Raw genomic sequence first — 15373 nt, 5'->3', positions numbered from 1 at the left:
GGCATATCACCTGAGGTCAAGAGTTTGAGACCAGCCTGACCAACATGGAGAAACCCTATCTTTACTAAAAATACAAAATTGGCCAGGTGTGGTGGCACATGCCTGTAATCCCAGCTACTTGGGAGGTGAGGCAGGAGAAGTGCTTGAAGCTGGGAGGTGGAGACTGCGGTGAGCCGAGATCGCACCATTACATTCTAGCCTGGGCAACAAGACAGAAACTCCATCTCAAAAAACAAATCAGCCCATAAGTGGACCTGTGCAATTCATAGCCATGTTGTTCACTTGTCAACTGTATTACGAAAGCCTAAGTGCCAGGAGAAGTTATATTCTTCTCTCCTCCAGTTTCCAATCTCTACAAAGAGAATCATAGCCAAGTCCTCATTTTAGTATAGGGGCAAGAGCTCCTCATTTGGAAATGTGTATCCTAGACTTCTGATCCATAGAGCACGAACTCACTCAACATACAACAGATTTTAAGCGCTCTTATTCTTAATCCTTTAGGAAAACACCAAATCCTATTGCTCTCTAAAAAGAGATATTTAACATTAAAAGAAACTTCAGAACGATCAGGGTAGCTATCTCCTCCTTCAAGCAAGAATGTAACTAAAAATACAGATATCCATACTATGACCTCCTGAAAATGCCTAGAAGCAATAAGCACAACTAACAACAGTATCGTGGTCTCTAACAGCAATCCCCAGTAAAAAAAAAAAAAAAAAAAAAAAAAAAACTAGGCTCCTAGGACAAATGGCTGATTCCAGGACTGAGGCAGAATAAATACACAGTAAGATATTATTGCTTGGCCGGAAAGTAAAGAATTGCCTAGGGGAAAAAACTGAAGGCTTGTCATAAGGAGAAAGGAGAAAGGAGACAGGAGCAAGCTTAAAGGAACTCCCCATGGCAAAATCTGAGACAACCAGGACACAGAAATAATTGAGAGATAATAATGACTACTCACAGACCACTGAAAAAATAAGAATTCATACATTCAAACAGAGAATACGAGAAAATGCCTGGTCCCAACTGTTAAATATGGTGGAAGTGCTAAAGCGGGGGAAAAAAAATTACCAATTTCCAACCATCAAAGTACAGACTGGTTCAGGGAAGAACCACCAATGGATTCTAAATCTGGGAGGGAACACTGATGAGGAGTGGGATATTTGCATGGTCTCAAAGTATCTCCCCACAGACTGTTTATTGGTTGTGAGGGGAAAAACAGAGTTGACTATACAGTGGAAAAATCAGACAATGCATTAACTGGGTGATCAAAATTAACATCACCAATGAAGAATAGATGGAAAGCATGGGGTATGAGGAAGTGAGATGACAGGGTGAGGTACAGGACAGCAGATCACAGAATGTTTGACCATAAGGTCTGCATTATTTTCTGGGAGGGGTCCTAAAGGAAGGCCTACATCCGGGCTCAGATTGAGGGTGAGTCAAAGTTCATGGGGCTGGAAAAAGGAGAGAGAAGCTTAAACAAGCTTTAGCTAACAAGCATTTTGTTCCTACTGACAATTCAGAACAGGCAGTTCAGCCCACTGCTTATGAAGCAAAGAAGGGGAATTCGGAGGATCTGTTTCTGACCTTGTCATAGGTAAACAGAAAGGAGTGGGGAATTCAGCTGTGAATCTTATCTATGGGGAAAAAGTGAGTCCTTGCAGTAAGCCCCTTCCCAAAACACAAAAGGGTGAAGGGATGTCTTAACCTTCAGGCAAAATTCAACATTATCAATGTCAAGTATAGAGAATATCTAATGCAGGCGTCTCCAAACTTTTTACACAGGGGGCCAGTTCACTGTCCCTCAGACCGTTGGAGGGCCGCCGCATACTGTGCTCCTCTCACTGACCACCAATGAAAGAGGTGCCCCTTCCTGAAGCGCGGGGGGGGGGGGGGGGGGGGGGCAGATAAATGGCCGCAGGGGGCTGCATGCGGCCCGTATACTAAAACAGGGAAAGTAGGAAGTCTACAGAGTTCAGGGTGGTTAGAACACGTTTTCTAATAGCTTTACAACTGTGATTGCTTTCCTACAAATGTGGTTTAATTTCTAAACATTTCCACAGTAGTAGGCTGCCAAATTATAAACAGTGGTTTTTATGTCTGATATGTACTAATCACAGTTAAACAATGTATTTTTAAAGACAAAGATATCTAAGAAGAAACAAATCATGTTTATAAAATAAGAAAAAAACAGACCACGCATGGCTTTTATTTATAAGCCATGCCCCATGCTATTTAAAACCAAGGGATTAAGGACTCTCAGGACTAGAAACTAGTTTCATGTATAACAGAGTTTGCTTGTATGATAATACTGCAACACTTTTGCTTTATAGAAGATAATAAATACTACATGATATACTGAAAGTATAAATTATTAGTGATATAAAAAGAAAATTATTTTTATTCAAACAAGATGCTTAAAACACCAATAGTAGAGGATTTCTTTTTTTCTCAGACGGAATCTCACTCTCACCCAGGCTGGAGTGCAGTGGTGCCATCTCAGCTCACTGCAACCTCAGCCTCCCAGGTTCAAGCAATTCTCCCGCCTCAGCCTCCCAAGTAGCTGAGATTATAGGTAACTGCCACCACACCTGGCTTAATTTTTGTATCTTTAGTAAAGATGGGGTTTCACCATGTTGGCCAGGCTGGTCTCGATCTTCTGTTCTCAAGTGATTGGCCTGCCTTGGCCTCCCAAAATGCTGGGATTATAGCCATGAGCCATGACCTCTGGCAGATAATTTCTTTTGTAAAAAAGAGTAAGGTTCGGTCACCAAGCCCAGTACCCACAGAAAGCAACATTCTCAACTAGGCAGGCATGAAGCCTTAATGCCCTAAGGCATCCTCTACATGGAATGAATGACCTTTGAGAATGACATTGAGAATGCACTAATGATGTGCCATCATTAGAAAAATTGAGAAATAGTCATGGCAATCATTTTCTATGTTCTGTGGTTCAGATAAAGAGCTCAGCTAAGAAATGCTGGTAGCAAAAATGAAATTTCATAAATAATTGCAGGTTTGGTCTTAAGGGGAGGAGTTTATCAAATTTAACTTTGGAGACCCACAATTAGTCTAAGCAGTTAAATCTCCAACCGGTGTCAGGAACAGTGTAACATTAAACCCACCTTAAAGGTTAGAATTACACAGAACTATTTTCATAGAGAATAGGTTTAGTTTAGCCCATACTACTAAGCAACAAATGTTTTTGAGTAAATCAATACAAAGCTTAGTGGTCAAAAGAAGATAATATAAGGGACAGGGCAATGGAAAAAATTCAACAGACACGGATTCAAGTCTTCCATTCCTGGTTCTTCCATTTACTAATGGGCTTTGAAGACTAAAAACAGGAAGAAGATTTACCCACTATAAACTCCAATTTCTTTATCTATAAGAGGAGTTATACTTCGCTGGTCACTAGTACTCTCTAACATTCTCAAATTCTGTGATAGGTAGGAAAGGACAATGTATTTCAAGAGCTTTAACAGAGTATTTCGAATAATCTTATCTCCATAAATCACTAAGAAGTCCCAAAAATTCCAGGAGTTTTATATCCAAAGATATCTTCAAGACTGTGCACTCAGCACTGCTTCATCACAAGATTTAGTATTTTTTAATGAAAAATAGTTATCCATCAACCAACTCTTACCAGTAAGTGCTTCCGACTATTGGCATTTGGTGATCTAATATTCTCAGTTTTAACTACTTATGAATGATCTCAAAACAGCCCCAGAATGTAACAATTTGTAATTCTGCTGATAAGGCATACTAAGGCTGTGCAAGTGAATCACTTGATTGTCAAGTCTAGCCTCCCTCAAGTAAACTACTCAGCATCTTCATCTATGTGACAGCTTGTGAAGTAACGGCTGATTCCTCCCTCAATTTTTAAAACTGAGCTGAAAGAAAGCCAGATGCCAGTGAGAGAATAAATGAAAATAGAGATGATTAAGAAACTGATGTTCTTGGCCAAAATAATGGTCTTTAGGTAAATGAAACTAATCAAAATTAAATATTATAGTGGTATTGAGGACCCATGAAGCCCCAAGACACAGCTCTTGCAAATGTCCAAGAACTTGAGCCAAGTGTTCACGCAGTGGTGCCCAAGCCTAGCTGAGCACTAGATTAATCTTTTAAAAAACACACATTCCTGGGTGCCACGTCATACCTCAAAACCTACTGAATCCAAATGCCCACCTGGGCCAACAGCTCCATAAAGTTCATCAATACCTTAAAGTTGCCACTATTTCTTTTACTCTTTAAAAAGAATTATCTATTCCATTTTTCAAAGTAAAATCTTTTGGTAAATATTATAGTAGCATTTGAACAGAAGGCTCCTCTTTATTCTTTTCATTATGATGGAATCTTTCATTCTTGAAATTTCACGCTTCCTACATTAAATTTTTGCCCTTGTTCACCTCTCAGAGCTGATGACCGTTCTAAATTCCAGCTACTTAAATAAACACTCTAATACTTTTGTAGGTAGTGAACAGATTTAAATACTACAAATGTTAATGGCACACGAGAAGAGAAAAAGTAAAGTAAGGTTAACATACAGTTAACAAGCAAGAAACTCACAAAACAGGCCTCTAGTTATAAATTCAATATGCTATCTACACAAAATATATAAGTGATTATATAAGTGAGCATGATCTGTTTAATTTCTTAGAAAGAAGTTTCATACGATCATGTCTTCAAAATTAAATATATTCATCATACCATAATTTGGTTGGTCTGGCTGTGCAGTTTGAGCAACTAGATCTTTGTTATGACGCAGAAACAGTATTGTGTTTCTCAGAGTAAGTGCATGATCAAAGTATCTCTGTGCTTCTCCTTCACCAGTGCTCTGAACCTAAACCAAGAGAAAATAGATTTTGCAACAAAAATACCACTTTCATGCCATTCACCCTAATAATCATATAATAGAGATATTAAGGCATTATTCCAAAATAGTAAATCAAAAATTTGCCCAGGCAACACTGAAACAAGTTATTAACCTCAGTCTTGGTTGAGTTCCCAATTTTACTACATCTATGAAGATGACAGAAGGTACTTCAACTACGACTAACAATTTTAGTAACTGAATAATGCTAACATATAGCATTATATGTTAGTGTCCCAGACACGATTCAAATCAAGTGCTTAAACAACTGTAAAACCCATATTCTGCTCAATCTACAGAAAGTACTCCAATCCAAGGTCACCAGTTTTACCTATAATTCCCATCATTTTGCTCACAATTCTGTATTACCAGTTACAAGGGGCATTGGAGTCTGATTCAACATAGCTGTTCACCATTGCTGAACACACAGCTTAAATTCACTCAACAAAGACTTACTAAGAGCCTCCTATGGATTATGATCTCCCTAGGAGATAAGGATAGAGTAATGAACAAAACACCTGCCTTCACTGGCCTTATAGTTTAATGCACGCTCTTCTGAGTAAGTCACCTGTTTAATATGTAGAGACACATACATCCCAGAAACAACACAGAAAATGGAATGATAGGTCCACCAGGAGAAAACAACTAAATTAGATTTGCATAAATTTTTTAAAAATCAATCTTAATCAAGATCAAACTACTTAAAAAATAGCTTTTGCATCTGTGAAGTGTAATAAAAAAGAAAAAAAAAATAGCTAAGAATTCATTTTAAAAACTAAGCCTCAGACTGAAAGGCTTTCCAAAGAATGACTCTGTGATGAAGAAGAACATAGATTTATGAGTGAGGAAAAGTGAAGACATGATCTTGCAATTTGCTACATTTGATAAAAGACTAGTTGAGGTGAAAAAAAGATAAAAATCAGGAAACCAGAATTTGAAATGTGCAGTAACATAGTAAAAAAATTTATTAGTAAAAGATAACATACAATAAGAAATGGGGTTAACATATAAAAATGCATGAAGAAATAAACGGCAGTATAAAGGTAAAAGAGACCAATTAATAGCAGAGGATTATCTCATACACGTTTCTGCACTAAGAGTAAAAATCCTACAGAGGAGGAGCAGTGAAAAATGTTACGGTGTTTTTTTTTTAAGATATAAAGGAGTTATAGAATTATCACAAAATCTCTATACAGCACATTTAATATACAGAGCTCATCACTAAAGCACAAAAGGCACCAAAATTATTAGTCAAGGAACAAATTAGGCACACACACTATTTGAATACAAAGAGGACAGAATAAAATATTCAAAGAATGAAAAATACCAATAAAGGGCAATCAGATTTATTTAGAGCTAAGGAAAACTAAGGCTATACTCACGGGGAAAAAGGTGGTTAAGAGCAAATATGGCTGAAGTCTTCAAGATGCTAAAAGGGATAGTGAGAGCGGATATAAATATGATACCCAGGGACATTGTTCCAGATTCAAGGTAAATGGAACAAAAACGTCAAATCAAATTGCTTAAGAGGTGATCTTAGAGAGTCATACCAGAAAAAAATTGAAAGGCTATTTTAGAAAAAATTCAACTTAAAAAATTACAGACTAAAATTTCTATATCCCACTTCTTCATTATATCAAATTATGTTAAGAGTTAGATGAGGGAGACATACCACTTTAAAAATCACAAAATCAATTCACCCACTCAATATGTTTAAGCCTAAATAACTATTATTAAGCTGGGGAATGAGGCAGGAATGAGCAAGAATACACCAAAAGCCCATCAAATCAATACTGCATAACTGACATTTTGAAAGGCAAGAAAAGGTTCAAAATGCCCTAATACCCCCAACATGCAATCTAATTTACCTTTTCTAGTTCTATTAGAAAGCTGTCCAGAGACTCATCTGAGAGTTTGCCTACTTCAAACATTGTGACTGCATGACTTTTCAAGTTCTGAAAAAAAGAAACAAAATATTAAAGTTCTACCTCTCCCTTTTTAGGCTAAGCATAATATCTAATATTTATATTATACTTTCAAATATACTTAAACTTAAGGATGTGGGGGGTGAGGGGCTAATTCTTCCAATTACAAAAGGACCCTCCCTGAAAGTTATTATCCACCTCTAAGTCAGTTGTGCTTCAGGAATAAATGTAGTACTTTAAAAAAGACATAAAAGCATCATTTTATATCTAATATTTACGTTAAATGCCTTCATATTTAAACAAGAAATGGACTTACTGGTGAAAGATTTCCCATCATTAAGAAGGCAGTAAGAGTGGAGTCAAACAGGAACGCAATGCGCTTTGTGTGTCCTGTAGACAGACTCAGGCTGCTCACGCTGGCTGTGTCAGCTGAAAAACACCGGAATTTAAAATCAACTAAAGGGAAGTTATTCTTTGCTTACCATTTGGAGTGAGAAAGTATTTCATTTCAGCTTTATTTGATAACCAGAAAGTACATAATTTTAAAAAGGAACTATAATAGTCATAAGAGGGTCCAGCCATACCTATTCTGAAGCACAAAGAATATTAAAAAGCATGAAACCCTAGGCCTTTGTCCACTATGCTGCGTTTCATTTTGGGCTTAGTCTCACTATTCTCTCGGACTGAAATGGCTTTCCTTCCCTGACCAGCTGGCAGGCTCTTCTTCATTCATAGCTCAGTAACATCTTCTCTGTGAAAGCTGCCCAAACCTCTCTAGGCAATTAAGGATCTCTTCCTCTTGACACCCTACAAGCATCTTAATTGGCACCCACGTTGCTGTAAATTTTTTGGTCACACTTCCTTCTCTCTCTTTAGACTTAATTCTTAGAAGGGAGACACCATATTCTTATCAATTGTATATACCTAGGACTTAGCACAATACCCAAAACACAGCGAAACACTCAAAGACTGCATATTGAATAAGTAAAATCAAACAAAACTAGCAGATAACAGTAAGAGTGTATGTTTGGACATGTGCCGTATCTACTGACAGACTCGACATTAAACTGAGTTACTGCTAACCTGGATCTTCTTGACTATTTGTATCAGTGTCAGTTGTTGATGAAGCTTCTTGTACAGGACTCCTACTTTCCCCTCCATCCCATGACAAGAGCATCTTCTGCGGATCTAAGGTACTCCTATTAATGAAGAATGTATTTGCTTTTTAAAAATCACATAAATGACCTTAGATTAAAATATCTACTGAAGTCACGACTTAAATTATGAACAATCCATCTAAATCTAGTCTTATATTCAAGCCCAAAAAGACATAGCCCCAAAATGCTCTGCCTACATACAACAAGGGTTCTTAACTAAGACCCATGGATAGGCTTTGGGAAATTCAAGATCCCTTCAAGATTTTATGTAAAATATTTTATTTCCTTTTTTTCTGGGAAAAGGCTTCTTAGTTTTCATCAGATTCCAAAAAAGATCCGTAACGCACACAAGATTAAAAATCACTAATACATAGGGCTCCCCTCAACCGACAGGTTGAATAAATAAAATTTCTGGGCCAGATGCAGTGGCTTACACCTGTAATCCCAACACTCTGGGAGGCCAAGGCAGGCAGATCAGTTGAGGCCAGGAGTTTGAGACCAGCCTGGCCAACACGGTGAAACCCCATCTCTACCAGAAATGCAAAAAATCAGCTGGGCATGGTGGAGCACTCCTATAGTACCAGCTACTCAGGAGGCTGAGGCATAAAAATCGCTTGAAACTGGGAGGTGGAAGTTGCAATGAGCCAAGATCACACTGCTGCACTCCAGCCTGGGCGACAGAGTGAGACTTTGTCTCCATCAATCAATAAATTCCTGTATATAAAATTAAATGTCTTTTCAAAAGTTAACTCTAGTATCTCATACTGAATAAATAAGTTACTTTAATCTGTTTACGGATGGAACATTCTTCCATGATGAATGAAGTTGATCCAAATTTATTACTTGTCCCTTTTTATGGGCAAAGCCCAATCGGCAATACATTGAAACAGCATTCTGAAAGGAATATACAGGAAACTAATTAGCATTTAAAATTGAACTAGACATCAGAGTATTTGTAGAGAAAAAAAATAGTGTAATAGATCAATAGATTAATTCTCAAACATTTTCATCCCATAACTAGAAACTATTTTCAGAAGACCTGCTCCTCCTTTAAGGTCTTCATAAATGTATAGGACGGAAAGTTTCCAACTCTCTGGCCTTGCCCTCCCTACATCTACCCCCAATGAAGCAGGAGTTGCTGCTTTAATGGACCTCACTGCAAGATGCTGTCTAGGCTGCTTCTTGCAGCACACAGAAGAATGAGTGCTCTCTTTTCAGTCCATGCATTCAAATCCCGATTCAGGGCCCCTTATCCTGCTCTTTCCTGGCTTTACAAGTGCCCCTTTACTGTGCATGCTCCTTCAGACAGCTAACAAGAATCTCAATGCCATCATTTCTCAGCAGTTCATCAAGATAAAAACCTACTAGTAAAATCCATTCAGTAATCACATCACAAGTAAAAGAGTATAAAAGTAACATACCTTAACCAGGGATAAGTCAATCTCAAGGACATTTGCAAGCTAGAAGATAATATTAAAGTATTTTTACATTCTTAGAATTAACAGCACATTACACAGTTGTAATAGACCAATGTAATCATAATTAGCAAAATTGTAAATTATGAATAATTAGAACACTGAATAAATTTAGAATTCAGATCTTTCTTCTTTCCCTATCTCTAAGATCCTTATAGTACAAATCCAGGTAATGACCATAACAATTTAAGATTCCTTATTCTTTAATTCTGTCTCATTTAAAATTCCTGGATAGATGAATATAGTCTACAATACTTTAGTAAAAAACTCACATAAAAAGTTAACTAAATTATAAATTATTAACTTAAATTTTAATATACATTTATAAAAATTAACTTAGGAATAGTGACATTTAAGTATAATGGTATGATCTCCCCACATGACGATTTTAAAAGCATATTACCATATTAATTTTGCTTATTTTACTCAAACTTATAATCTTGAGATTATATATTTCATGAGACGATGTCAAACTTACCTCTGCAACATTTGTGTGCTCATCTATTGAAACAAATATCTTATAGAGTAGAGTTTCAAAATAATCACCTTGCACTCGATTCATTACAAAACCTTCAAGAGGAGGAACTAAAACAGAAGAGACTTTCCTCAGTGACGCAATTTTATAAAACAAGAAAGTATAATTTACATATCTAATTAAAAAAAGAAACCTCCAACTTAGGGACTGAATACAGCTTTTCATTTATTTTATCCACTCCATAGCAAGTTTTCTGAAACTCTCAAAGTTAAGGCCTCAAACAACAATATCTACACAAAGAAGACTCTGAGGGTAAATACAAAATCCATAAAGAGTTCATTTAATTCACCATGGAACTCTCAGAATTACTGAGACAGGTAACTCAGAAATGCTGGATGACATGGACTTGGTAGAAGGGTGATGGAACAGGGGCTGCTTCAGAATGGGGGAGCCTGCAAACGGTTTCTGATAAGCCTGTTTTTGATGCCTCATAGGCAGCAGCGGTGAGTGGGCCAAAGCTGAAAAGCAAAAGAAACACAAGAAAGAGTTGCTATGCTATATGAAAACCAGGTGGATGCAAAGTATTGGCTGTCTCCCTATCATCCCTACTCCATCCTAAAAAGGGAAATTCATTTGCATGACTGCCACAATTACCAGGAGTCACTGGGCTAACTTGTTCTTTGGGGCTTTTTATTCTGGTATCCTCCCCAGTGGGCCACAGTGGCAACAGGGTCAAGACCTTCTTTAGCACAGAGAGCAGCCCAACTATCACTCTCCACCTGAATGTCCATTCATACTCATTTCTATCTCTTTGGTACAAATGCTCTAATCTTAAGTGCTCTGCCCAGCCAATAATAAAGAAGCTCTATGCTTTCCTCTGACAATCTCTCCTGTGTGTAATTTACCTTGAAAATATCCTGAGGAGGAGGAATGCCTAGGCCATATAGCATTTGGGTATCCTTAAGTTTTTAGGTACAATTAGATGATATTAGGGCCCTAATAGGTCTGGCTCATGTCATTTTCTTTTTTTTTTTTTTTTTTTTTTTTTTTTTTTGAGACGGAGTTTCGCTTGTTACCCAGGCTGGAGTGCAATGGCGCGATCTCGGCTCACTGCAACCTCCGCCTCCTGGGTTCAGGCAATTCTCCTGCCTCAGCCTCCTGAATAGCTAGGATTACAGGCACAAGCCACCATGCCCAGCTAATTTTTGTATTTTTCAGTAGAGACAGGGTTTCACCATGTTGACCAGGATGGTCTCGATCTCCTGACCTCGTGATCCACCCGCCTCAGCCTCCCAAAGTGCTGGGATTACAGGCTTGAGCCACTGTGCCCGGCTTCATGTCATTTTCTAATTTAGTACTACCTACATTTCTAGTCATCTAGGTAGTTTTAATGACCAATGGTTTCTTTTTAGAAATATTTTAGAAATCCCATCTTTGACAACATTAATTATTTCCCTACACTATTAATTATGTAAATAATAGCAAACATTTATTGAATGCTTACTATGTGCTAGACTATTACCAAATACTTTATATATATATATATATATATATATATATATATATATATATATATGTATGTTTTCATTTAATCCTCCTAACCCCATGAGCTATACAGTAGTATAATTAGACCTGTTTTTAAATTTATTTGTTTATTTATTTAGGAGACAGGGTCTCACCCTGTCACCCAGGCTGGAGTACAGTGGGGTGATCGTGGCTTACTGCAGCTTTGACCTCAGGCACATGCCAACACGCATGACTAATTATTTTTATTTTTGTAGAGAAGGGGTCCCTTTATAATGCCCAGGTTGGTCTCAAACTCCTGGACTCAAGCAATTCTACTGCCCTGGCTTCCCAAAGTACTGGGATTAGAGGTGTGAGCCACTGTGCTTGGTCAGTCACCTTCTATTTTGAGAGATGAAGAAACCAGGGCACTATGAGATTAGAAATTTTCCTAGGCCTTAATTTATATCTAAGCAAAAAGAAAAAGGTGACTATGAAGAAATTTGATATAGTCTCTAATGCATATTAAAGATTTTTAAAAGTCTAGAGTACACCATCTGTGTAAAAATACAACCACATACAAAGAATATATACATATATGGTGCTTCTAGAAAGAAACAGAAGAAACTTAACAGTGGCTTCTGAAAGAGAAATTGGGTGGCTAGGCACAGAAGTGGAAGGCAGACTTTTTTATACCCCTTTGTAGATTTAGAGTTTTGTATCGTAATTATCGCCTACTGAAAAATGTTAATAAAATTTTTTTAATTATGAGAAGTGGTAAGATTCCTAAAAAAAAACTAAAAATAGAACTATCATATGACCCAGTAATCCCACTTCTGGGTATAATCCAAAGGAACTGAAATTGGTGTGTCAAAGGGATATCTGCATTTCCATGGTCACTGCAGCATACATCACAATAACCAAGACATGGAAACAACCTAAGTGTCCATCAACAGATGAATGGATTAAAATGTGGTATACATACACAATGGAATACTATTCAGCCACAAAAAACAGAGAAATCCTGTCATTTGCAACAACATGAATAATATTGGTAGAAATTATGCTAAGTGAAATAAGCCAGGCACAGAAAGGCAACTACTCCATGGTCTCACTTATATGTGGAACCTAATAAAGTTGAACTCATAGAAGCAGAGGGTAGGAAGATGACTACCAAAGGCTGCAGGGATAGAGAAGGAGGGAATAGGGAGTTGCTGATCAAAGGGTACAGTTTCAGACAGAGGAATGGGCAGCTGTTAAGTAAAGGATATAAAGGTTCAGACAGACAAAATCAGTTTTGAGATTTATTGCACACTACCGTGAGTATAGTCAATATTAATGTATTAAGTATTTCAAAATAACTAAGAAAGTAAACTTCAGTTGTCTCACCATTTAAAAAAATGACAGGTAAGGGAGGTAATGAATATGACAATTAGCTTGATTTAATCATATCACATTGTATACATAGATCAAAACATCACAGTGTACCCCATAAATGCACATAACTATTATATACAATATATATAATATGTAATATGCTACATATTATATATAATATGTAACATTATATGTATATATACACACACATACACATATATATAAATGTCTTGGAATAGCCAAGAAAGCTACTAAAAAAAGACTTACAAAGAAAGTTTAGCAATAACTAATATTAAAAGTTTCTCTAAGTTACTATAATCAAAACAATATTGTAGGCTGGGCATAGTGGCTCATCCCTGTAATCCCAGCACTTTGGGAGGCTGAGGCGGGCGGATCACTTGAGGTCAGGAGTTCAAAACTAGCCTGGCCAACATGGTGAAACACCATCTCTACTAAAAACACAAAAATTAGCTGGGTGCAATAGCAGGCACCTGTAGTCCCAGCTACTTGGGAGGCTGAGGCCAGAGAATCTCTTGAACCTGGGAGGTGGAGGTTGCAGTGAGCCGAGATCACACTACTGCACTCCAGCTTGGGCGACAAAGCAGGACAGCGTCTCAGAGGAATTAACAACACACACACACACAAACACACACACACACACACACACACACAAACACTGTATTAGCAGAAGAAAAAGGTGTATCAAAATTAGATCCAATATAGAGTAGAATTTAGTGTACAACAGAAGTTATGCCTCCATTCAGCAGTAATGAGTTTTTGAAAAAAATAGCGCAAGCACTGTCCAAATGCTATTGATTATTCAAAGAGAAGAAAAATAAGCTGAACTCTTATCAAATATGAAAGTAAGTTCCTAACAAACTACATATTTAAATATATATAGCAAAAGTTCTCAAGAATTTTTAGACTATTTCTATATTCTACCGGTATTCAAGCATAAAAGAATTCAGAAAGCTATAAAAAATAGATACACAAAATACAGTCAGAAAATGTGATGAATAATGAAATAAATATATTTTATTTAATAACAGAGCCTTGCATGATTACTCCCTTAAAGTATTTCTATCCCCCATTTATATTTGTATCACCAACCATAGTGCTTGTTTCTTTTGTTGTCGAAACGTTATCTGAAATGCCTCTTTTGAAATCACCTTCTATCATTTGTACTGAATTTGATGGCTTCCACATTGTCAAACTGTTTTTATGTGTTTATGCTAATTTGGGAAATAGCCAAAGAGGTAACATGGTGACAAGGGTAAGTTCAGCAATTATCATTCCATGGGTCTGTTTGTTTGTACCAACAAAAACCAGCAGTTACTAAGTATGGTAGAACACATCAATGTAATGGAGCAGCCATCCATCTGGCCCTTCTCTGTCTGCTTTTTTCAAATGAATTTAGTTTAGCCATAACTAATATTAAAAAGTTGCTCTAATGTGAGTCAATGTTCAAACCGTCAGTCAAACTAGACTGAAATTAACTAGTCAAAGACTAATCTTTTTTTTTTTTTTTGAGACGGAATCTCAATCTGTCGCCCAGGCTGGGGTGCAATGGTGTGGTCACGGCTCACTGCAACCTCCGCCTCTGGGGTTCAATTGATTCTCCTGCCTCAGACTCACGAGTAGCTGGGATTACAGGTGCCTGCTACCACGCCCAGCTAATTTTTGTATTTTTAGTAGAGACAGGGTTTCACCATGTTGGCCAGGCTGGTCTCGAACTCCTGACCTCGTGATCTGACTGCCTCCACCTCCCAAAGTGCTGGGATTACAGGCGTGAGTCACCAAGCTTGACCAACTAATCTTCCTATTAATAGGTGGATCTCAAATGAGTCAACTCAGTTTATCTGATGAGAGTAGCAACTAGAGTAATGCTTTCATATTTTCCAACTGTGATAGGAAACCACTACCACCTGTCTTCTGAAATAATTTGCTTTTCGAAATCTTTCTCATTTTAAAACTAGTATTTGTTACAGCATCAACTATACAAACCCAAATTACTATTTCCTATACTTTTTAAGGTGCCTGTCCAAGCTTAAAATAGGATGCAGCCAGGCACGGTGGCCCACACCTGTAATCCCAGCACTTTGGGAGGCTGAGGCAGCAGATCACTTGACGTCAGGAGTTCAAGACCGGCCTGGCCTAAATGATGAAACCTCATCTCTACGGTTTTCATCAGCAGAATAAATTAGCTAGGTGTGGTGGCAGGCAGCTATAATCTCAGCTACTCGGGAGGCTGAGGCAGGAGAATCGCTTGAATCCAGGAGGCAGAGGTTGCAGTGAGCCAAATCATGCCACTGCACTCCAGTCTGGGTGACAGAGCTAGACTCTGTCTCAAAAAAAAGAGAATTAGCATAGTCACGAGGTTTAAAATGTGCTATTAAAGAATCACAAATATATGCCAACCCAAAGGTCTGGACACACTAGAGCATGACAGCTTGTCAGGATTCAACACTGATATAAGGAAGTATTTCTGCAATAAGTCCTATCACCACTAATTTGTTAATATTAAGGTCATTCTCTGAAATTTGGATACTGTGTATTTGATTAAACAAATATTAAATATCTAAGTA

At 37.5% G+C, this 15373-nt stretch overlaps 1 protein-coding gene across 1 annotated transcript in view; it reads right to left on the bottom strand.

Moving 5' to 3' along the window:
* The window catches only part of FAM91A1 (family with sequence similarity 91 member A1), a 47761-nt gene that overhangs the window by 20309 nt on the left and 12079 nt on the right, over positions 1–15373 (bottom strand). The window contains exons 9-15 of the mRNA XM_003933729.3: positions 9912–10018; positions 9380–9418; positions 8740–8852; positions 7885–8000; positions 7118–7230; positions 6745–6831; positions 4714–4846 (exon numbers count right to left, since the gene is read on the bottom strand). Of these exons, the coding sequence (XP_003933778.1) occupies positions 4714–4846; positions 6745–6831; positions 7118–7230; positions 7885–8000; positions 8740–8852; positions 9380–9418; positions 9912–10018 (708 nt within the window). The remainder of the gene's footprint in view (positions 1–4713; positions 4847–6744; positions 6832–7117; positions 7231–7884; positions 8001–8739; positions 8853–9379; positions 9419–9911; positions 10019–15373) is intronic.

This window comes from Saimiri boliviensis, chromosome 15 (genome assembly GCF_048565385.1).
Source record: "Saimiri boliviensis isolate mSaiBol1 chromosome 15, mSaiBol1.pri, whole genome shotgun sequence".
NCBI lineage: Eukaryota > Metazoa > Chordata > Mammalia > Primates > Cebidae > Saimiri > Saimiri boliviensis.
The sequence above is the reverse complement of the archived record's forward strand: the minus strand, read 5'-3'. Positions and strand labels throughout refer to the sequence as shown.